General features: G+C 37.3%; 1 protein-coding gene across 1 annotated transcript; it reads left to right on the forward strand.

Annotated features, from left to right (window-relative positions):
• The first annotated feature begins 591 nt into the window (after positions 1 to 591).
• Positions 592 to 22,284, forward strand: LOC149717603 (cell adhesion molecule Dscam1-like). The gene is made up of 22 exons (XM_089834699.1): positions 592 to 991; positions 1,052 to 1,333; positions 1,393 to 1,518; positions 1,575 to 1,874; positions 1,995 to 2,141; positions 2,204 to 2,488; positions 2,544 to 2,663; positions 2,719 to 2,892; positions 3,121 to 3,279; positions 3,336 to 3,623; positions 3,706 to 3,819; positions 3,895 to 4,053; positions 4,335 to 4,482; positions 4,774 to 4,922; positions 9,498 to 9,629; positions 9,712 to 9,876; positions 10,842 to 10,912; positions 11,368 to 11,605; positions 15,977 to 16,258; positions 16,482 to 16,643; positions 17,696 to 17,886; positions 18,586 to 22,284. Exons 1-22 carry the CDS (start codon positions 916 to 918, stop codon positions 18,739 to 18,741), a joined length of 3,924 nt encoding a protein of 1,307 aa, XP_089690825.1. The 5' UTR covers positions 592 to 915; the 3' UTR covers positions 18,742 to 22,284.
• Positions 22,285 to 24,104: the final 1,820 nt, after the last annotated feature.

A 24,104-nucleotide genomic window follows, 5' to 3' on the forward strand; every position in this document is an offset into this window, starting at 1 on the left:
TATCGACGGTGTAGCTATTTTGGTCATTAGTCCAGTAGAACAAGACAGTCAAGGCAATTACACTTGTGTGGCTAATGGTCCCTCGGGTACCCATAGATTCTCAGCGGTGCTCAAAGTAGAGGGTGAGCCATCAGGAATTCCATGTAAACAAAGATCGCGATCTAACCCAGTTTCACTCATAGCGCCACCTCAATGGGTTGAACAGCCGCAAGACGCTTTTGGGGGCATAGGGGAGACAATAACCATCCCTTGCTCCGCCAAGGGAACACCGACTCCCACAGCAATGTGGAAAAGAATCGCGGGTATGTCTCTGGAATGACAACGACCCAGTAACAAACTTAGTAACGAAAGTAAATGGGATCAAATTACAGGGGAGTCCAAGAGCGTGGAGACACCGGTCTCACAGACAACTCATTACACGGTGCACCCTAATGGTTCCTTGACATTCCTTCAAGTGCATCCAGATATGGCGGGAGATTATCTTTGCGAAGTCGCGAATGGAATAGGGAGCAATTTGAAAGCTAAAATATCCTTCACAGTTAGGGGTGAGATTCCGATTCGTTCTAAGAGAAACATAAGGGTTTTGATACACGTTGGTGTAGTTTCCTTCGGGTACCTTTGAGTGTACCATCCTGGCAACGTTGTATTCACTGCATAGTTCTTCTTATTCACGAAATATGGCGCTATCTTCTCTGTACTTGGTCAAACATTCAGGTTTCCACAAAGCTAGTGAGCTACCAAGGGTTTTGTGTCGGTTTACTTTCTATTAGTAATTCGTCGGTTTCTGGGATAAAATGGTCGACTTGAGTTTATCTCCTTGATTCTCGTGTGGTTTGGATTGAACTTCGTTGTTGAAATTTTCGATATAATTCATATTTAGGGGTAGATTAAAAATATAGGGTACCACATAATACCATGGCGTTCGGTATCAAAACGCAATACAGCTTGCTTTTGGGCCTTATCGCACTTTGTATAGAATTATCGTCTCAAAGTAAGTACCCGCATTATCCGAACGAAAAATTTACATGAAACTAATTTAAATAAGTTTCAGATGAATTAAAAGTTGAACCATTTAGCTTCCCGACCTCGGTTAAGGTTGGTGCCAAAGTCATAGCCAATTGTTTAACCTCTGGTTCAAGTAATTCCGTTAACTTTAAATGGCGAAAAAATGGTAAACAAATTGAGAGTTCTGGACCGGTGTCCATTGGTGAGATTGGAGCTGCTTCGGTTATAGTCATTGACCCAGTAACCAGTGAAAATAGTGGCAATTATACTTGCATCGTTTCGGGTCCAGGGGGTCAAGCAAGTTACACCGCATTCCTATCAGTTGATGGTACTACTTCTATACCAAAACTGTTTATAATACGATAACATCTTTAAAAACATGTTCAGAGCCACCAAAATGGTCCTATAAGCAAGATGACATAAGGGCCAGCATAGGCTCCACCATATCGCTACACTGTTCAGCCAAGGGTAGCCCTACTCCTCGTTTGCAATACTGGAACATTAAAGGTTTTAGTTCCCATATTCCCAAAAACACGTCACATTTCTAAGACACATCTTATTCCTTGTAGAGAACAAAGCGATGAGTCAAAGCCGGAAAATAACTCAACACTCGAACGGAAGTTTGATTATGAGTGATGTTTCCGTGTCCGATAACGGGGTATACGCGTGCGTGGCCACTAACGAAGGTGGCAATATTTCTCATCAGTTTTCATTGGTAGTTAGTGGTAAGCACAATAAGCTCCATCGCTCATCTTCAGTTCCTTGGTTCATGGTAACTCTCGAAGTTACCATTTATGAATTTTGCGCCCTTTCTCACGTTGCCCTGTTCGTGCACAATGTGGCGCTAGCTTTCCAGAGATCCATTGTCGGTTTGGTCCATTTTGGGTCCGTTTTTATTGGTTCCTTAGTGTGACTAATATTGTAGTTCATTCTCCATCTTGGTTGAGAGTCGATAGTTCTGTCATAATGTTCTCCATCGTTTCGATTAGTGTTGGTTATACATAGGGTTGTTTCTAAGTATTTTCAAGTTGTTATCATGCATATCTTCATTAATTTCGCGGTTGTGGAAAGAAATACCGTTATTTGTCAAGGTATTTTAGTACTCGCGGTTCTATTGAATGTATGCCTTTGTCAAGGTAAGATATCTGATATATTTGAATCTGGAATTATTCTGTTAATGGTGTTAAACTCTGTATAGACGACAGAGCAATTGTTCGAAAGTTTTCATTTGAACCTCTGGTAAAATTGGGTGAAAAAGCCAGTGTCATGTGTACTGTATCAGGTGGTAAAGGGCCTTGGACGTTTAAATGGTTAAAGAACGGTCAAGAGGTCAAAAATAAGCATCCAATAAGGATAACAGTGGTGGATGATTTCTCTGTTATGGCTATAGAGCCGGTTGAAGCAGAGAGTGCGGGTAATTACACGTGTACGGTGTCAGGGCCTTCTGGCAAAGACTCGTATAGCAGTGTCCTCAATGTTCAAGGTATGTTTCTAAAAACTTCTTCCCTGTCTGCAGTACTTAAACATCATCCTTACAGCTCCACCACAATGGGTAGCCAAACCTGAAACCGCTATCTCAACTCTTGGCTCACCTGTTACCCTGAACTGTCAGGCAACTGGTTCACCCAAACCCAGAATTACGTGGAAGAGACTGGAAGGTAAGTCTGTCCATAAGTCTTTAACCCATTGCTAAGGTTTCGTTTTACTACACAGAAAATGGTTCCAAGGACTTGGAGCATGTCCTAAAACAACAACGGGGCACCGTGTACCCTAATGGCACCTTACACTTTGCCCAAGTAACACCGGAAATCGCGGGTAGTTACGTCTGCCAAGCGGACAACGATATAAACGAGAAAATAACAGCCCGGGTGGATATACTCATTCGTGGTACGAATGCTAATCTAATGCCAATAAAGTTTTGAACCAATGAACCAGTTCAAGTTTCTGGTTCACAAAGTTTGGGTATCTAACGCGAGTTGGCGCCTCTGTCTCCATGGGAATGGTTTACTGAATCATTGTCTAGGTTAGGCCTACTTCATGGGGACACGGACTTACTCCATTTTCCTTCGTGGTACTACAGTGGGAAAGGTTGGTTTGAGGAATTGGTGGTTTAAGAGTTTGGTACAAATAAGTCAATAAATGTTTTAAATGCGTTCAAGTACTTAATGAAGTACTTAGTACATGTTACTGCTCTAAAACGTGGTAATTTCGCTATGTCTTCTTATTTTACAATAACCCTTGTCGCGCTATTTACAGCCTTACAATCCGTCATAGGTAAGTTCGCATTTATCACTTCAACATACTGAATAGTAACAAAATAATAAATCTAGGAATACCGAGCTTGCAACCTTTTTCGTTCCCATCATCTATAACCCTTGGAAAAAGTGTCCGTGTGTTTTGCACACCCATAGATTATGTGGGAGACTTAAAATTCGAATGGTTCAAAGATGGAACCTTAATCAAACCTAACTCAAACAGAGGAGTACTCTTAAACATACTAGAAAAATACTCAGTACTCGAAATAGAATCAGTTGAAGCTGAACACATTGGCAATTACACTTGCGTCGTCAAAGATAACAATGGAAGGGACTCATACTCTTCTCAATTGGAAATTAAAGGTAGGTAAGACAAAATGGTAAAACCACCACCCTAGACCCTAGTACAAATACCTAACATCATACCCATTAATAAACATTACAGTCCCTCCCAAATGGTCCCTGGAACCCGAAAACCAATCCAAAATAAGTGGACATCGCGTAACAATCGATTGTCAAGCGATAGGGTTCCCTAAACCGAGACTAAATTGGTTTAAAGGTTTTTAAACAAATTCAAACCTAACCCAACCCAACAACAACCTTTAACAATTATCTTCACTTAACCACTTTTCAGGGGATGTTAAAATAGAAAACAGTACTCGATTCAGTACACTCGCAAACGGAAGTTTAACAATAACTTCCTTCACTCAAGAAGACGTTGGCCATTATAGTTGCCAAGCAGCTAATGGCGTGGGAAGTAACATAAACAAAACAATTACAATCACGGTTCTTGGTAAGAGAAATTGAAGCAAAACAAATTAAAATTACTCAGAAGGCGGAGTACAACCATACTTCAAAATAAAAACGGACGAAACAACATAATGACTAATGTTTTTCTTACAGCTGTAGCTAATTAAGCATACTTAATTTAATTTAACGCTTATTTAAATAACCATGGTACCAACCAAAGTATTTAAAATTTACTGGGATATTATAATTTTATGTAAGCCTACGCTTTCTCGTGAAAATGAGTCTAAATATGGTTCCTTTTTTTCGCCCATTTCTTTAATTTAGTGCCGGCACGTTTCGAAGAAAAATTCGTAGTTATGAATACCAGGAGAGGCGACAGCGCAAAATTAGAATGCAACGCCTTAGGGGATCAACCTTTGACTGTCACATGGAAAAAGGAGAAGAAACAGTTGTCCAAGTTGGATAGCAATAGGTCAGTGTGCCACCATTGAACGCTAGCTTAACAAAATAGGCCAAATTTGACATGTGTTTAACGATATTACATGCGTTGGATGATTTTAGACATGGGTGAAAAAAATACGCTTTGAAATAAAATGCAACAAGGGATTTAAATACCTTGACGTAGTGTAACTTTTAGCAAGCTACTTGCTCTACACTAAACAATGATTTTTTTAAAGAAAAAAGGCTTACAAAACATGACATATTAAATTAGAAGAAAAAGCATTTCAAGATATTAATTTACAATCTAATCTAATTAATTCAGATACGAAATATTCGAGACGCTAACGAAAGAAGGGGTCTCCTCGGAATTGGTCATCCGTAGCGCGGAGAGAGACGATGGGGCCATGTACACCTGCACAGCCGAAAATGAATTTGGCAAAGACGAAAGAAAAATCCGCGTTCTTGTTTTGGGTAAGTAAAAGTTTAACATAAAAAAATCTTCTCTTTTCGTTTAATGATTACCTTAGCCTTGAAAACAAATGAGGATACTGTTTTTTTTTTGGGGGAGGTAAAAATTATACGAAAACGATGTAGTATCTCGTTAACCAAAGAATTTTACCATCTGGCTGTCGTAACTTGCCCAAAACTAGTTTTTTTAGGGTTGATAATTATTGAAACGTCGTAAAGAAAAACACCTTAATCTTAAAGTCAATGTCACCTAAGATAACTATTAAACGCTTGGAGACATTTTTACTCTTTTTTCTATATTCTGAATAAGCTTTTCTAAACATTTGCCCAAAATATGTATAAGGTAAATTCAGTCACAGAATGCAATTAAGCAAAGGCTAGAAGGTTCCGTTATTGATTTATTTCATGCAAAAGAATAGTAAAGATACGTCATAGTTTGTTGGACGCTACAGTAGCCTTAAATTGGGTATAATTTAATAATATAAGGGAACATAGTTGTACATCAAAGCTTGTAATAAAGCCATACGTGTCTTAATTCAAAGTTAATTAATAATATCATACTAAATTAAACATAATAATAATAAGTGTAGAGCAAACTAAGCCTGACCTAAATAAAAGTTATAAACATAACTCAACTATTTTCTTTTACCCCAAAAATAATAAATTCGTCCTTCAGACAGTAGAACCAAAACCACTACAGAATACAGAATAAATCCATCTATAATATCAAACATAACGCATCTTCGCATCAAGACTCCCGACTGTCTAATACGCATCCTTGTAACTTTTTAAGAGAGGGGGAGGAATGGGTTTTCCATCACGTATCATTCATTCAGTCACAAATGTTAAAATCAAATCAAATTACTCGAATGTCCGTCCGTCCTTTAGCCTTGTAGGCAACGTAACTTTATATGGAAGAATTCCATTTCAACCCATTCCTTCCAACGAAAAGACTAAAATTATTTATTTATTGATAGATAGATAGAGACTTTAGACTGACTTTAGGGGGGCAGTATTTGACTGAATTGATGATAAAAGAAGTCAGAATGAGTATGAGGACATGAACGAAAATAAATGGATCTGTGTGGGTAGTAGTAACTAGTAAGCAGAGAGAGAGAGACTGGGGAATAGAAAATTCCCTTTCGCTTACACTGACTGCTTTGCATCTAAAGGGGTTATGCTCTGAGGGGCAGATCACTTCCAATTAAGGTTAGGGTAGATTAAAATGATTAAATTAAATCAATAACATTCATCTGCAATAGCAATTTAATGAATATAATTACTATTTAATCAATCTAACCTAGTTGTAAACCTTTGAACTTGGAAATTAAATCATTCAAAACAACGCTAAACATTGTATTTGTAAACAAAGTAAAATGATACCAAGAAGTGATATCTAGTTTATTAGGGAGAAGGTATAAGATGCCTAAGTATTCGCGCGCGCCATAGTCCTGCAGTCCCCCTTTCAAAATACAAGGGGGGACGTAAAAGGAGGCCGGGCTATTTCGTAGCCCCTCCTCAGTCGGAAAATACGCAATTTTCGTCATTCATATTCTAACGAGCTAAACATTGTATTTGTAAACATTAGGAGAGATTCAATCAGTTAGCGAAGGGGTACTTCATTAAACAAGAAAGTGATCTGCCCCTCGGGTAGCGAACTCTGTAAGAGCTTGAATAGGAAAAGGATATAGCATCCTCCGCCTTTTGTTTGTAACAGATGGGAGGAAATAAAGCGGGGGTGGGGACCGTGGGGCGGAATTGAATGTTCTAAACAAGAATAAGAAGCAAAAAAATAATACAAAAGTAAGAAGGACTTTCTAAATTAGAATTTACCCGTTGTCGTTCAAGTCCAAGCGACTAAACTTGCTTCAAAGTTTAAAAGGGAAAAGCCTTTTACAATGTTCATTGATTTTTAACAAAAGCGAGACTAAATTATCTCCTCCGTTAGCTAAGTTACTATGTTTGCCTTGCATTGTTAATTTTGTATAGTCGTAAAGAGAGACAAAATTGGTACTAAAGTTTTAGTCTAAACTAGTACAACCATAAGTTTATAAGATATGTTTCCCATAAGTTTGTCTCTGGTTACAAACTGAAGCTTGTCAAAAAGTGAGTGACGTAGGTCATAGATTCGAGGTAAAGCGACGCCTGGTGCATGAGGTGCTGCATGTCAAAGGCTTAATACAGACTAAATAGGATGATGGAAGTCCTGCAAAAATTAACCACCGAGTGTAGGACTTCAACTCTCGCTTCCGTCGTTCTCGAACTATCTCTCTCTAAGTTAAGTCTCTGGCATTAAGAAGTATAGGTGGTGTCATACTTATGGTAGGAACATATCTTATAAACTTATGGTACAAAGCTATAGTAGTTTTCTGATCAATATATATTCGATTTTGCTTTAAGAGAAAATTTAAATTTAAAATATTCACCTGGGGTTATTTATATTGGTAGTCTACCTTCTTAAAAGTATTTCAAATATGTTTTACGTGACAGAGAAAGTTTTAAAGTGAATTTTTGTTGTTGTTTTTTCGTTGTATGTTTATATAAAACGCTAAGAAACATTCGAGCTTAGGCTTAAAAGAAAAAATAAGAAATATTTCATTTATATTAAAATATAAAGTTTGACCTAAATATTTCTTAAGAAATGAGATACGACTATCTTAATTCAACCAGAATAAATATTTCATTTAAAATATACAACTTCACACTCACGCTGACTCACCAACTGATACCGGAGTCTGGAGAGTTTTGATGGAATTTAAATTAAATAATATGATTTTAATGAACAGTTGGTTTAAAATATTAAAAAGAAAAAATATATATTTTCCAAAAATAAACAACTTTCAATTTTTTTTTCCTTCCCACTAAATTTAAAATGTCAAATACTGCCAACGTTACTAGCCATAACCCTTCAAAAAAAAAAAAAACTTGATTTCGAATCATATATTAAATTTTTTACTTTCAAGTCTCCAAAACCTTAAGAGTAATTTCCACGAAATAGAAAATTAAAAAAAAAAAGAGACTAGCTCCCCCGAACCTTAATAAAAATGGACTTTTGTCGATTTCCAAGTCATAATATCGGATTTCAATTTTAATCATCCCTTGCTACCCTGCTTAATTTATTTTTTTTTCTCTCTCTGAAACTATGGGGGCGCGAGCTTCGAAGAAATAGAAGAAAAAGAAATTAATTAAAAAATAATTATATTCCCAAATCACGTGCGTGGGTTGAAGGAAATACTAAAGTCACGTGTCTTTCCGAATTTTTGACAGTCAGATAAATAAATAAGACTGTATTCTTTTTATTAATGCGAGTCAAAGCAGCTTCGAAACTTGAAATTGGTTTTTAAGGAAATTTTAGATTAAAAATGTAACGTATGCTGGTATCCAGAGTGTTATTGACTTCCAGGGGCACGCCCCCCATACTGGATAATTTCCCCTCAAGCCAGGAGAAACCGCTAGAGGCGCGACCGAGTTGGCTAGCTTTTCACATGTTGTGAGCTTATTGGATATATTGTATTGACTATTGATAACTTCGGGATAATTTGATTCTATATAAAGTTACGTAGAAAAAATAGCAATCCTAATACATCACACTCTAAAGAATCGATAATGGGTAGCTGAGTATAGCTAGGATATCGTAAAGACGCTAATATCAATATATATATAATTTTTTTAAAAAAAAGGCCGTATACATTCCATAAATTTTTGACCTAAATTCACTCTTTGGGCGTAATGGCATTATTTGACTTTAAAAATGGCAATATTAGGATTTATGTTGAAGGGTTGGGTTGAAACGTCATACCGGAATTCGGCAAAATCCAGGATTTACAACCATTTTTACGATCTCGTGGCTTTGAATCATAGGCCATATATTTAATCATAAATAAATTAACTTTTCTTTGTGGGAGCTCATATACTTATACCAAGAAGTGATATCTAGTTCATTAGGGAGAAGGTATAAATTCGCCACATTTCCAGCTTTATCTCTAGTCCAAACGTAGGTCCGGAGTTAATCCCCGCCTCTAAATTACAACCAACATCTCATTGGTTCTTAAAAAACTAACGTCAGTGCGACGTGAATGACGAAAATTACAGCATGAACGCTGGATCTCTAAAGGGACTGGTAAACGGAATAGATTTTTCTCTATAGCACGTTTGCTTTGTAAAAAAATAAATAAAAAAAAACGGGAACGGCCAAGGTCGTTTAAATTTCTTTTCAATAGGTTTATTCAGATTCACAAAAGACCGAATGGCCTTGAGTGTTCCCAAATTCACAACCCCCATCCCTTCCCCCGACGCTATGCTAGAGAGGACTCGGTTTGTGCAGTGGAAGGCGGGCGTTTTCCGGTCCCTTTAGAGATCCAGCGTTCATGATTACAGTCACATTTTCAGACTGAGGAGAGACGAAATAGCCCGGCCTCCTTTTATGTCCCCCCCTTGTATTTCGAAAGGGGGACTGGGACTATTGTACGCGAATACTTAGGCACCTTCTCCCTAATAAACTAGATATCACTTCTTGCTTATACGCAATCCAAGCCTCCTACTAAAAATAAATTTCAAAAACCAAAAAAAAATTTACAGAGGTTCCCGCACCACCCTTGGACGTCAAAGTCCGAGAAGTCTGGACTAGAAGCGCCAGCGTTTCATGGTCAGCCCCTTACAGCGGAAACAGTCCAATCACCAAATACGTCGTTCAATACTGGCGAGACCAAGGTAATTTCGCAACCCAAAGTTCGACAAAGACGTGAATTACGAATTAGACTTAACTAATTTCAACGTAAACGCATACAAACAGGGGCACCGCACCGCCTACACGAGATAACGGTAACAAGTTCCCAGTTGTCAGCCATGATGAAAGACCTACATCCCGGAACTTCTTACGTCGTCAAAATTGTCGCTGAAAATGAAGTGGGACGTGGTACGCCTTCCGACGCAGTCTCCTTACAAACTGGAGAAGAAGGTATGGCAGCTACTAGATTCTAGCTTACTAAATTTGCACTAAAGAAACCCTAGCTTGCTGTTAGCCTATAAAAATTACCCTTTCAACTATAGTTAAGCTCACAGAAAAAAATAAATTCAGAATGATTAATTATGGAATTTAGTTAGCCTCGTGCGAAACTGAACCTCCACGAGATAATAAAAAGTTTAGGGTTCACCGACCTTAAACCAATACGGATAAAGGCAGGAATATAGGTTACGTATCTCCATATCACCCCGCGTTTCCCCTACTAGCTTTAACACCGTAAACAAACTATTAAATAAAAGTGTAGGATTAAAATCCTTATTAACTACTAGAAAACAAAAAAAGTTTTAACCATAATGATAGCAGGGGAGTTTGAGATAAGCTTTCAAACAGTAGAGAGGTTAAGAAGCGTGCGACAACACAATACTGGCCTCCAAATAAATTTTTTTAACATCTAAAGGGGTACGTTCAGACTATACAAGGTGTTTCTTATAAGTTTGCCACAAGCTAAAATATTTCGAAAAAGTCGCTCAGTGCGAACACGCCCTTAACAAAACAAGATGAACATCCACAGATGTTAGATGTTTTTATATTATTTACTGCTACCCGTTAACGTAATAAGATTTAGTTGAAAAGAAAATAGAAAAATACCGTTATACCGGGGTCCTTTGCTAAAAATATACCTAACCAAAAAAAAAAAAAAAAAAAAAAATATGGATCTTTAAAAGCCCTGGAAGACCATTAGAAAGCGAGTCTCGAGGGCCCCAAAGCAAAATATAAAAGAGCGTATGGAAGGTGGAGGTGGTTCTAACCCGTATGACATGAGGGAGTATAGAAAAGAAAAGTGAAACATTTTTATTTTTTTTCGTAAACCCTTTTAGGGTTATGGAAAAGGCAAAAGAAGCATAACGTTATTAAAACTATATGAGAGTAATTTCGTTATGATGTATTTCTTTTTGCAGAACCAACCGCCCCACCAGTGGATATTACCGTTGAGGCTAAAGGACCTTCTACCATTAGGGTCACTTGGAAGGTAAGTTATTAAAGCTATCTATGGCTTCAACAGTAAATAGAGCGCAGGGTTTAGATAATTGAATTTCTGTAATGATTAAAAAGATATTTCGGAACTACTAATTGTTGTGATAGAGGTTTTGCAAAATGAGTTATTGTAGACGATTTGGATCAATTTTTGAGTCATTGTAGATGATTTAGAATAATTTTTGAGTCATTGTAGATGATTTAGAATAATTTTTGAGTCATTGTAGATGATTTAGAATAATTTTTGAGTCATTGCAGATGATTTAGAATAATTTTTGAGTCATTGTAGAGGATTTAGAATAATTTTTGAGTTATTACTGAATACTTCAAAATACTTTGGACTATTCCTAGATAGTTCTAGTACCCATTGAAAAACCCCGGGTAGTTGTTAAGTTTCCAAAAACAAATCCTTGGTTTCTAACCAAAAATCATTATATTTGAAACCCAAAGCCACCACCAAAGGACCACTGGAACGGCCAATTAAAAGGTTACTACGTGGGTTACAAAGCCAGAGACTCTAGCCAACCCTACTCGTACAAGAGCGTCGAATTTCTAGTCGATTCAACCCAAGAATACTTCCTAAGCAACTTAGCGCGAGGAACCGAATACAACGTGGTGGTCAAGGCATTTAACACAGCCGGAAGTGGACCAGCGTCCCACGAAGCCATCGCCAGAACTTCGGACGGTGGTAAGTCAATGATTAAAGTAAATTGCACGTTACAAGACCCTTCCCTAATGTAATTGAGACACGCTATCAATATTAAAAGTACTTTAGAGATAGAAGTACTTCTTCTGGAGAGACAGAGCCCTTCTCAAAGAAAAAAGCCCTAGAACGATTTATACACTTCTAGTCAGTTGATTGGCTCTTAAGGCTTACGTCCGCCTTCTCTATCCAATAGTCTTTCACTTCATTACCTTTAATCAAGCTAGTGCTATCAACAATTTATTCAAGTCTTTCAAGAATACTGAATAGGAATACCGGAAACTTGGGATGTCCCTCTTTACCCTCATAAAGATAGGCCCTCCAAAGTTTCGGTTATGGTTTGCCTGGGCCTTAAAATAGGTTTATTGCCTGTCAAATGGTAGGGTAGGGTACAGGATTCTATTCAAAAATTATACAACCCTTCAAAATTGGGGAACCTGAACAGACAAACGCCCATCTTGAGCCTGCAACAAGACAGGCGTTTCCGAAGTCCGTCCCCACCATAATTTGCCTGTGTTGAAATTTAGGCTTAACAATGCTCTAGGCTTATTTCACACTTGAGTCAATATGGTATGGTAGGATTGTATTCAACAATTACCTAACACTTAATAATTCAGGACCCTTAACTTCGGATGACGTCCATCTTTAGCCACATAAAGATGGACGCTCCAAAGTTCCCGCCATAATTACCCTGTGTTAAAATTCAGGCTTAACAATGCAATAGGCTTATTTCACGCTTGAGTCAACATGGTATGGTAGGATTGTATTCAACAATTACCCAACACTTTATGATTGGACACGGGTAACTTCGGATGACGTCCATCTTTAGCCACATAAAGATGGACGCTCCAAAGTTCCCAAAATAATTACCCCCTGTTAAAATTTAGGCTTAACAATGTAATAGGCTTATTTCACACTTACGTCAATATGGTTTGGTAGGATTGTATTCAACAATTACCCAACACTTTATGATTAAGGACCCTTAACTTCGGATGACGTCCATCTTTAGCCACATAAAGACAGACGCTCCTAAGTTCTCGCCATAACTATACCCCTTGTTAAAATTATTTCACATCTAGCCTTCTTATTCAAGAAAGACCTGATTAAATTCATGATAGTATGCATTATTTTTTTCCGCCCAAGTTGCCGCAGCATCGAGCTGCTTTTCTTTCAAAGATCCGTTGCTATTACGTAAAGCTAAGGGCGGTCGTAAGCTCGTAACCAAGCACTATACTCTTCAACCGCTTACTGTATTTTTTTTTCAATAATGAGAGTATACCATCGGTTAAAACGTATCTGAGAGTGTAAGCATAGCCAGGTTCGATAAGGATGTATCAAGCTTTCGTGCTCAGTAAAAACTAAATGTGAAACAAAAAGTGATCCTGGAATTTCCGGGCGGCTTTTAGATTATATCCATTCCTTGTTTGGAAGGAAAAAAGGAAAAAAAAAAAGGAGAAAGAGAAGCGAAATGAGGGAATAATCCTTCAAGAAAATCCCCGTTATTGGACGGATTTTTATTCTCATGGAATTATTTATCATCGTGAAAACTGTTCCATAGTCGAATGTGGGAGTTACATTAAAGGGTTCTAGCGACTTACGGTAATACACAGGGTGTTCTATAAAAGGGGTGATTGGTTTAGGAAAGATGTACAAAGGGTGGGTTCAATGGGAAATCAATTTTGAGTCAAAAATTAAGTAATTTCGATGACATTTTCCCTAAACAAAAAAAAAATTATAATTGAAGTGTTTTATGGATGAGCCCTTAAATTAAACTAACAAAGAAACTGAAATAATTTTCTAATTAATTTAAGGGGTCATCCTTAAAACACTGTTCTTATAACTACTAGTAAAGGGTGGTCCTTAGGTCAAAATGTCATAGACGTTACATAAATTTTCGACTCAAAATTGATATCCCATTGAACCATCACACTATACTTCGGTCCTATAATGACCATCCCTTTTTGGAAAACCCTGTATTATTTCCATTATATTTCCGCATTTTCTCCATAGATATTTACAGCTTCCCAACCCTAGAAACAACTTTGTTTACCTTACATACATAGTAGGAAACTTACTATAAAATCTCCTATTTCCGTTTATCTAAATTAGGGTTATAGCTCTATGTATTAACTTCTGTTGCATTGCATGAACCTATGGAATCCTTTCTAAATAGCCCAAAATCGATTTTATCATTACATCAGTAGCGATGCTAGAGACAGAATGAGAGTTAGGAGGGGTGTAAGGGAGCAGTGGTTTGCAACCGATTTACTCTCCGTGAGCGATATGGCTCGATCGAGAAAAATTTATTTATTCAAGAAAATTGGTTGTACTTGGGGCCCCTTTCCTTTACGATTATCGATTTAAGTTACAATCAAACCGCGGTATTATTTAAGGTTTCTACTCGAGTATTATATTACCTCAATTTAACTTAAAGATAAACCTCCCCTTCTTCATTTATATCTGGTTGTTGGTTAATTATAAATTAATTAGGGTTAAAGCGAGCGTATCAAAATAAGAGATATAAACCACGATTGTCCAAGTCTTAATTAGTATTCTATCTAACCTCCAAATTCGAATTAAGCTGTCCTTTTTTTAAAAAATGGGCAAATTCGATATGCATCTAAGGATTAAGATGAAAATTCTTGGTAGCTTCAACCAAGAAGTGATATCTAGTTTATTAGGGAGGAGGTATAAATTCGCCACATTTCCATCTTTATCTACAGTCCAAAAGTAGGTCCAGAGTTAATCTCCGCCTCTAAATTACAACCAGCATCCCATTGGTTCTTGAAAACTCACGTCAGCGCGACGCGAATGACGAAAATTACGTGGTATTTTCCGACTGAGGAGAGGCGAAATAGCCTGCGGCCTCCTTTTACGTCCCCCCTTGTATTTTGAAAGGGGGACTGCAGGACTAAGGTGCGCGAATACTTAGGCATCTTATACCTTCTCCCTAATAAACTAGATATCACTTCTTGCTTCAAGCATAGCGATATTACAACAGAAAAGGTCAACCGCTTTAGTCTTTACTATCTGGGACACACTTAGCCTAGTTCTATACGGCTGTAAATAATAATTACGCTTTTAACTCTCTCTAAGTAGACGTAAATTGGTCTATTCATAGTACTTAGTTGTTATTATAGTTAAGGTTAAAGGGGTCAATTTTCCGAGCGTGTATTCGAAGGAAGATAGGTAATACAATGAAAGGCTTTTTATACACAATTTTCTATATAGTCCTTCAGCATTAAATGAATTACGTGGGAGTATTAAGTATGAGTAATTCGGGCAATTAAGAGTCTGATTGGTATATACTGATAAGGAAAAATCTACCCCCGGTTTCGCAAGCACGCGCCCCGCGATCTCGAATGGCTCGTTAAGGACCCCCCAAATACGAATCAACGTCACCTTAGACCATCGCGAATGATTTATTAAGGTCTAACAGACTTAAATAACGGACTAAGGTTAGTTTGATACCAAAATAAAGCCAGCTTTTCAGGCGTGATAACGCTTGTTCGCGAGGTGAAAGTTAATAGAGATTAAGGGAAAATGTATAATGGTAAAATTAAGGTGAATTTACCATTATCTTTATTAACATTCTGAACACGAATATCTTTTAACTATTTTCAATTGGAGTTTGCAATACATTCAAAGGCAAGTCATATTACTCCCACGATTTAAGCTGAGGTTTAGCCACCAAAAGATAAGAAGGTAAAAGCCAACTCAAAGTACTTGGGAAACGCGGAGTAAGATGCACGCTAGATTAACCCATCATTAGAACACCAAGAGCGACAATGAAAGGATGCCCGTACAGGGTGTTTCTAAAAGATTTGTCGATTTTGAGTCGAAAATGTATGTAACTTCTATGACAATTTGCTGCCCGGGTCACCGTTATCAAGTTAAGTTTGAAGTCAGTGTTTTACGGATGACCCCTTCAATTAAATTACCATAATCTCCAATTTAAGGGATCATCCTAAAACACTCCAATCAGAATTTGAAAACGGTAAAGTTACATTTTCAACAAGTAATTTATTTCCCAAAGACCCTATGTACACTCCCCGTAATTTCTCAGACCTTTCATTATATAACACCCTGTACACACTTTAAAAAAGAAATTTAAGCATTATCCACGAATAGAGAAAGTGTTACCATAGCGACAAAATCTAGTGTTTTAATTGGCATGGCCGCGTTGGCGTTGGGTCTATTATGAAAGCGGAGACGTAGTTGAGGTTCTTAATTGCGTTTTTACGCCTCGTTGCTCGCAATCAAAGAGACGTTAAGATTTTTCAAGACTTAAGTCGTTAAGCCTAAATGAGAGAATGAAAAACCCTTCTTGTTCGCTCTTCCCTACCAACCATCCAGATTTACCGCCACCTCCAACCGTTTTCGTTACGTCAACTACGACCAACTCCATCACGTTAAGATGGAACTCGAAACACGATTCGCCAGTGGCTTCCGGTTACACGGTTCATTTTCGAGAGGACGGTGGACCTTGGCAAGAACTGACCATTTTAAAACCCGAAGATTCAACCTACACTTTGAACGGATTGACCAGTGGAACATTATACCAAATATACCTGACGGGTACAACGGCGATGGGAAGGGGTGATCCTAGTGACCTTATAGCGGTCAAGACCGAAGGAGGTCAGTTAAATGAAGTTAGTTTACACATATGGAGGATTCATACCACTTACACCTGGAGGACAGAAACTAGTCTGCTTTTTGTCCTCTAGGCAAGCCTGGCCTTCTGCATGGTGTAAATGGTATCATATGAAACCTCCATGTGTGTAAACTATATATAAGCAAGCCCAAATTAATTAGTCAATTCTAGGGACCCAAAGCTTATAATTTTATTATCACCTTCCAGGTTTGGAACCCAGCATATCAGCTGGTTCACCAACACCGGCTCTAATGCTGGATCTATCCATTCTAATACCCGTTGCCGCGTCATTGGTCGCAACGATAGTTGTGGTTATTGTAGCATGTCTATGCGTTCATAAGATTCGACAAAGGCAAAATTTGGAAAGAGGTCAGTTAAGTATCTAACTCTAACCCGTGTCCCAGCTAAGCTACACGTCACGTGACCTTTAAGGGTCACGCGTTAGAAACTAATTTGTGTAAAAAATAAAACGCGGGGAAAAATGTGTTGCGCGCGTGCAACCAAATGCGACATGCGACACGAGGCAGGGAACGTGGAAGACGAGAGTGACTCAAGTACACAAGCCATTTGTTACGAAATTTAGTAGCACTGTGGCTCCGGCTTTGGCTGCAGCTAGCTTCAACCAAACGCGATAATAATCCTTGAACGTAAATCATTTTTATAAGGGAAAATTCCCATATCCTTGGTAGATCCTCCTAGCTTCCTCGGGCAAGGAAAAACAGTATTATAAGGAAATGTAGCGTAGCCTTATAAGAAATCTGGTGTGTATATAGGTGATGGCCGAAAGGGAGCCATAAAAAGAGAGAGCTAAGACACTTTACTCTCTCACTCTCGCCTTCTAGACTCCTATTTTCGATATGAAGAAGAAAATTTAGAGATATGTACACTTTATGCGGCTTAGAAAGGATTTTTAATGTAGAGAAACGCATTGGTAAGCCTTACATTTCAAATTGGGCCTACGAACCTAAACCTTATATATATAAATATTGAAGACATTTAAAAAGGCCTTCAAACCTTCAAAAACTAGCATTTTGGTTGCTTCCAAGGCTCTCAAAGACTATATAATAGTGTATAGACTAAATCCGCGGATCGAAACGCGTGGGGAGGATGAAGAGCAAGCTCTCCTCTTATGATCTTATCCCCTTTAAGCTTCAAAAAGCTTTGGGTTCTAAAAATAGACCTTGATCCTGTTCACATTCAACCTCGCAAATAATAATAAGAAAAAACCCCTCCATAAATCTCATCCCTAACTTGATTTAATACAAGGTACATAAATCCTTAATAAACTATAAAAATAAAAACCCCCAACTTGTCTACGTAAAAAAATACCAAACCCCAGACACGTCTGCAAACTGCAAACCAGCTCCTACACCTCCCCTAAAGGTTAATAACCCTGCATTGTTTTTAATTTGTGTCTCCAGCCATTGCCGAACAACAAATAGCCTACAAGGGGACGATCCAACGTTACGTGGACATAGAAAAGGCGCGTCTATCCGGGGCCATGCAAGGGACACTGACGAGTCAAAACCAAATTCAAATGAGAGACATGATGGACGACAACAGCAGTAAAGAGGAGGACAACCCCGAAATGAAGAGTTTTCTTCCAGCGCAAGTGAGATAAATAACTATACTACAATACTTCTTCTTCTTCTACTACTTCTTCTAGTGCCACTGACTCAGAAATAATAGAAACCAAAATTAGTGAGGGTCACCTCAAATCTTTCTATATATATATATATATCTATCTTTATATATTTCTATACATTATTTGATTTTCATTCTATTTATTTTTATTTATTTATTTTTCTCTTGTGTGTTTTTATTCCATCTGTGTTACTTGCGTTTTCCTCCCAATGTGTCTCCATCCCAAAACAAAAATCAACCCTTATCCAATAACAATAACAGCACATCTATCAGCGACCGTATCAGCATGCGCCTTACGTTCACCAAGTTTAAAAAACAAAACCAAAATATAAATATAAACAAAAACAATAAAACAACAAAGCATGGAATTATTGCATGACATAAAAGTGTACATAAATATTGTAAATATGAACATAACATTTTTTTGGATGCGGAAGAAATTGAAGGAATAACTTAAGAAATGTATAGGAGGCCAAATAAGCCAAACCACAAAGGCATGATATGTAAAACCCACGCTAATACACGGCGGTATAAGAGTTATATTATATGTGGTTTTGAAGTGAATTAATTATTTTTGTTCGATGTTGATTTTTTGGATGGACTGCTAAAAACTTCTTTCGTTGTCGGGTTAAAATCGCTCTCCTCCCGTATTTTGCTTTCCATTCAGCTCTTCATGAACAACTCCCCCTTTCTAGGAGGACCTGGTGAGTGTCCCTATTCCCCCACCACAGCCGAACCGGAATCGGGACCGACCCTTACCCTTCCCGAGGCAAAGCTCCCTAAAGAGAAAGGATGGGTCTTTGCAACTAGCGGTCTACGATAGCCCGTAAAAAAGAAAACGAAACCCAATTCGCATTCGCATCTATACCACCATTTCATCGACCATTTGTGTTCTAAGGACAGAAAAAAACAATGATTTCCTTCTCCCCCCCTCGTCTCTTGAACAAATAACTTCCAATTATCAATAATACCCTAAGCCTTGGCCAAAAACCGAAATATACAGTACTCTTCTTCATTGACAATTGATGATGAAAAAAAAAAGAGCCTCATTGTCCAATGGAATTTTAGAGTTTCCTACGTTATTACAAGGATTACACTCATATACTTGCGGATGGAATTGTTAAACCCATACTTGGAAGGGACTGAAACTGCAGGTGGAAACTTTCGAAAACAGATTGGGTTGAAATCAAGTGAAATTCAGCCGAAATCAAGTGAAATTTTCCTTTGAAATCAAGTGAAACCCGGCCTAAATTGTGTGAAATCGGTTTTAAATCGTGTGAATTCGGCTGAAATCAAGTGAAATCCGGCTTAAATTATGTCTCATCGGTTTTAAATCGTGTGAATTCGACAGAAATCAAGTGAAATTCGGCTTAAATTATATCTAATCGGTTTTAAATCGTGTGAAGTGGGCAGAAATCAAGTGAAATTCGGCTTAAATTATGTCCAATCGGTTTTAAATCGTGTGAATTCGGCTTAAAACCATGCAAAATCAAGTGAAATCAAGCTTCAGTTAATTCAAGACGAATCTACCTTAATTAAAATCAAAGGAATCCAACTTAAATTCAGGTTAATTCACTACAAAACGGATATAAGATTAAATCAAGCTAAGTCTAAATCTAAATTCCCCATCATGACGCCGTTCGGGTTTTCATCTGTAAAATTAGGTCCCCTTCTAACAAAGCAAAACACATCCAGTATAAAACAATTTTTTCTAAGTCCACCACCAAAATTGGTGTATATGTGTGTGTAAGTGTAAGAACCTCAGTCGCCGAGGATTAGGTAAGAGCGAGAAGAGAGAGAAGGAAAAAAAACAATGTTTTTCTAACCGAAAGGTTGTGTTGATGGAAAACTTTTTCGCACTCGGCTCGAATCGAGAAGGAAGAGATGCTCCAAGCGAGAGGAAAGATTGGATGGAAGAGGCTGCGGAGCAAAAAAGGGAGAAGGAAGGAGAATGGAGTAGTGGGGGGGGGGAATGGTCCTTTGAACTTTACGGCCTCGCGCCTGCGTTTTGCGGGCCAGCTAATCGACCGGGCGCTAGCTTTCCCCTTTTAACCCCCCCCTCCCCCATCTATTCTATTTTTCCCCAGTTATTTTTTTGGCGGGATTTCTACACGATTCTTCCATAGAAAGGGATGATTTTGGCGGGATACTGAAGCCCCATGAACATTGAAAGAAAATAATAGATTTTTAGATTGGGGGGGGGAGGGTAAAATTTATCGTGGGTGCAGGGTGGTGTTGCACCCACCGGACATCGTTAACACCTTTGATGACCTTTGACCTAAGCGAGGGATACGGAACGGATAGATAGCGAGCGCCCTGCCGATTTATCGATTATAGATGTAGAGCTAAACTACAAGCTTTGTTCACTATTTTTCATTTACTTTCAATATTAGATGTTTTTTTTGGTTCTGTCTTTTTATTTTCTTGTTTTTGATAAAAAAGGACTTGATCTTCAACATTTTTTTGGTTTTTTGATTTTTTTTTAAACTAAATGACCGAATCTCTCACGTGTTGTGTTAATTAAGAAAGCTAATTAGCTAATTATTCATTAAATCGAATGATCTCGGATAGACTTGACTGAAAGATGAGACGCCTTTATAAGGTTTTTATCATTTAAAAATAAAATTATAATTATTATAAAAGAGCTTTATTTTTTATTATTTTTTTTTAATTATTGGTTAATTAATGAATTTGTTTTTGTTTTTAAATTAATTTTTTAATTAATCACTTAGGGTAATATGATACCTTCAAATTCCTAATAATATGGTGCAGATGTTGTTATTAAGTTCCGCGCTAATAAATGGCCAAATATATGAACTCATACTCAAAATAAGAAATTAAAAACATTTAATAGCTAATTAAATAAATTGTGCGTGTCATAGTATTAAAATTTTAATCGCGACGAAACAAACAAAAAAAATCTCCCCAGAAATTTAACCTTTAACCCCTAAAGACAGAGTCTCAAAGATACAGGGAAGAATTAAGCTAGTTATAATATAAAAGTTGGTACAAACGTTTTTAACAAACTTTGACGAAACAAATTTTAAATATCTTTAAAAGAAAAATTATATTCAAAAATTCGTAAGTTTCTTATTTTTGCTCCGATTCCAACGTAATTTGCGCCATTTTGAAGCTCATAAAGATCTCTATCCAAATATCAATGAGACTCTACCTTTAAAAATACATCTTAAACTGTCTGGGGAGACTTTTTGGAGAGGTCGTAATTCGCGAAGAAAATAAAAATTTATCATGTGTGTCGTCAGTGTTTTCTTTAGCAAAAATAAAAAAAAAGAATGCAGCCCCTTCTCTTTAAGGAGGTGTTGCTAACCATTGCCAAAAAAATGAAGAAACATTTTCTTACATTTAATCTAATAATAATGGCTAAGTTAAGCAAGGGGGAGCGTGAGAGTGAGAGAGGGGATAACCAACTTATCACTTTTTTTTACTTAAACAAAATTAATATCTTTGTCGTGTTAGTAAGAAAAAAAAAACAACCAACCGTATCTTTTTTATATAATATTTTTGGCCAACAAAAAAAAAACCGATTAAAATGGAAAACCCTTAAGGTGCCATAATAAAAATGTGTAGATGTATCTATGAAAGAAAACATGTGTGTAGAGTTGTGATAACGGATGAAAAAATAAATTAATAATAGCTTCCCCTTTTGGACATCATTTTATACAGGTTTTCTTAAAAATATAAAATCCGAGTTAATTCGAAGATAACAGTTTAACACTTTCCATAAAAAGATAAAAAAAAATCTTTGGAAAATATCAAACAGAAGCAACTTTACTTAATTACGAAAGATGTTTTCATAAATAAACTTTATATATAAAAAAATAAATAAATAAATAAATATACTATGGGATATCAAACTGACCCTCCCCCAAAAAAAAAGAAACAAATCTTTGTAATAATTGTCGCCACGTTAGTTAAGGGGACAAACACCTTAACCTTACACACTTCCTTGACCAGTACTGTGTAATATTTAAGTTAAAAACAAAAAAATAAATTCAAAAACATAATCTTCAATATTTCATAAAAAAAATAAAAAAAGATATTATACTACAATAACCCTGGTGCAAAAAAAAAATACTACTAAAAATATACAGCCTGTATTCTCAATTTTCATAATGTACCCAATAATAATAATAATAATAATAATATAATGGGCAGCTCACTGTTTTTCATCAAACTCAACAAGAAAAGTGAAAAATAAAAAAAAAAAATTAAAAACTAAATTCTTTTTACCAAACCAACTTCAAAAGAAATGCAAAAAAAAAAAAGGATTTTGAAAACATGTATTCGCGTTATGTATGAAAAAACTGTAGCGAAGTATTAAAAATATACATTCACTAAAAGCAAACCGAGTCAATTATCTAAAAAGATACAATATTTTCCATGTTTTCCACCAATTTGAGAAAGCCTGTCCCTGTTTAGAAGAACTACAAATACCTAACATCGTTAAAAAGGTAACAAGTACTCAAAAAAGGTTTCCCCCTCATCTCTTATAGACCCAAAAAGTTCCTAAGTGTTCAATAGACTATTCCATAAATTCCAGTAGAGAAGAAAAAAACCACAGCAGTGGGGAGGTCACCTTGGGTTATTTCCCTGACACAAAGAAGCACCGCCAGAGGCAGTACGAGTCTGTAGACTAAATTGAGCTAAGTATGTCTTGGGGCTAGGGAAGCAACTTAAGAGAAGGACCACCCCAGCCCCTGTGTAGGTTGGTTTTCCCGGCAAACAATTAACTGAATGCTGTATAAGAAAATACGGAGTAGAGAACGGCGACTAAGTATGTACCAATCTGCTATAAACACATAACCCCAGACATCCCGGAAATCTCCTACAATACCTGTACCACTCTCGCAACGACAAATTCGATTAAATAGAGTTATTTTACAAATAGCCCCCCCCCCCCCAAAAAAAAACTCCGAATACATAAATGGTTCCCAAAAACAGCATGCAGATCAGTTCAGTTATTTTTAAAACCATAACGGATAATAAAAATGAGCTTCCATCCCATGATCAGAGACGAAAAGAAGAATACGAATAAAAAAAAACTCTCCATAATCTAATTCACCCCCCCCCCGGTATTTCCATCCCCCCTTTCCATTCTTTGCATAAGCGCATGCGCTCATTTGCTTATATTTTTTACCCCCCTCCTTAGAAAAGCTTTTCTTCAGCTTCTCAACTAACCATACAGAATTCTTCATAGGACAGGAGCGCCCCTTCAATAGGATCTTTGCCGCCCTACAGAAAGTGCAATGCAGTGCAGTGCAGGGTAGGGTAGTTATAAAAAATTCTACCCTAGCTTTGGGGCCCTAAGGCGCTGCTGTTGCTACTGCAACCTTACAAGGGACGTTTTTACCCCTCACCCTTTTAAAAATTGCGCTCCTGGAACATTTAGATCAAGCGCGTACACTCGGAGGATAGGTCCTCAAGAAACCTTGGCGTCCGGTTCCGTGGACATTGTTTCTCGTAACGGGTTTTTCCCTGGACTGGTTAGTTAGTCATCCTTTATCGGACTGACTTATGGAGCTACGGTTTCTCTAACGCCTCTTGGTCTTCGACGCTTGACGATGTCGTTCTTTCATTAAAGAAACTGGAGTGACCGTTGTTAGTTGGTTAGTTGAAGAAGGAATTGTTTTTAGGGATTTGGTACCATGGATCACGCGGGTGTTGGTGCGCGTTGGGACCATTCCGTTGGTCGTAGTTGAGAAAGGATAGACCGACGACAAATTAAAAAAGAAATTAAAACTACTTCTTCGGAGGAATTATGTTGTGGAGGTGTTTAACGAAGGAAAATCGCTCAAAGACAGAATGTACGGAAGCTACTGGGTTACGCCCTGGATGGCGGATGGTGTCGTCTACTTGGACGAACTGCCTCTTCGCCTCCCTAGCGATCGTTATAGTACTTATAGACAACGTTTACGGTAAGGTTTCGAGTTAATTTTTTTTTCTCTTCTTTTAAACTGGACACTTGCCAGCCAAAGTCGCTTTGTGTACTTAGTGCTTGGTTTCAAATATATATATGAACGGTATGAACCAGGAATTGAAATTATTTTTAAACGAGAGGGTATTGTTAGTATATCAGTCACTACAAGTACAGTGACAAGATACTGATGCGAGTCTCAAGGTTTAATTTCAATATAGATTCTTTGCAATTCAACTTCAAAATATGAC

This window comes from Phalangium opilio, unplaced genomic scaffold (assembly GCF_054372755.1).
Source record: "Phalangium opilio isolate 3A_F unplaced genomic scaffold, DU_Popi_V2 ptg000003l_1, whole genome shotgun sequence".
NCBI classification, from domain to species: domain Eukaryota; kingdom Metazoa; phylum Arthropoda; class Arachnida; order Opiliones; family Phalangiidae; genus Phalangium; species Phalangium opilio.

Coding starts and splice junctions, on each gene's coding strand:
- LOC149717603 (XM_089834699.1), top strand. CDS start 916: ATGGCGTTCGGTATCAAAACGCAATACAGCTTGCTTTTGGGCCTTATC. Junction 4,483..4,773: donor TCCAAGTTGGATAGCAATAG/GTCAGTGTGCCA, acceptor TAATTAATTCAG/ATACGAAATATTCGAGACGC. Junction 17,887..18,585: donor AGAGTTTTCTTCCAGCGCAA/GTGAGATAAATA, acceptor CTTTCCATTCAG/CTCTTCATGAACAACTCCCC.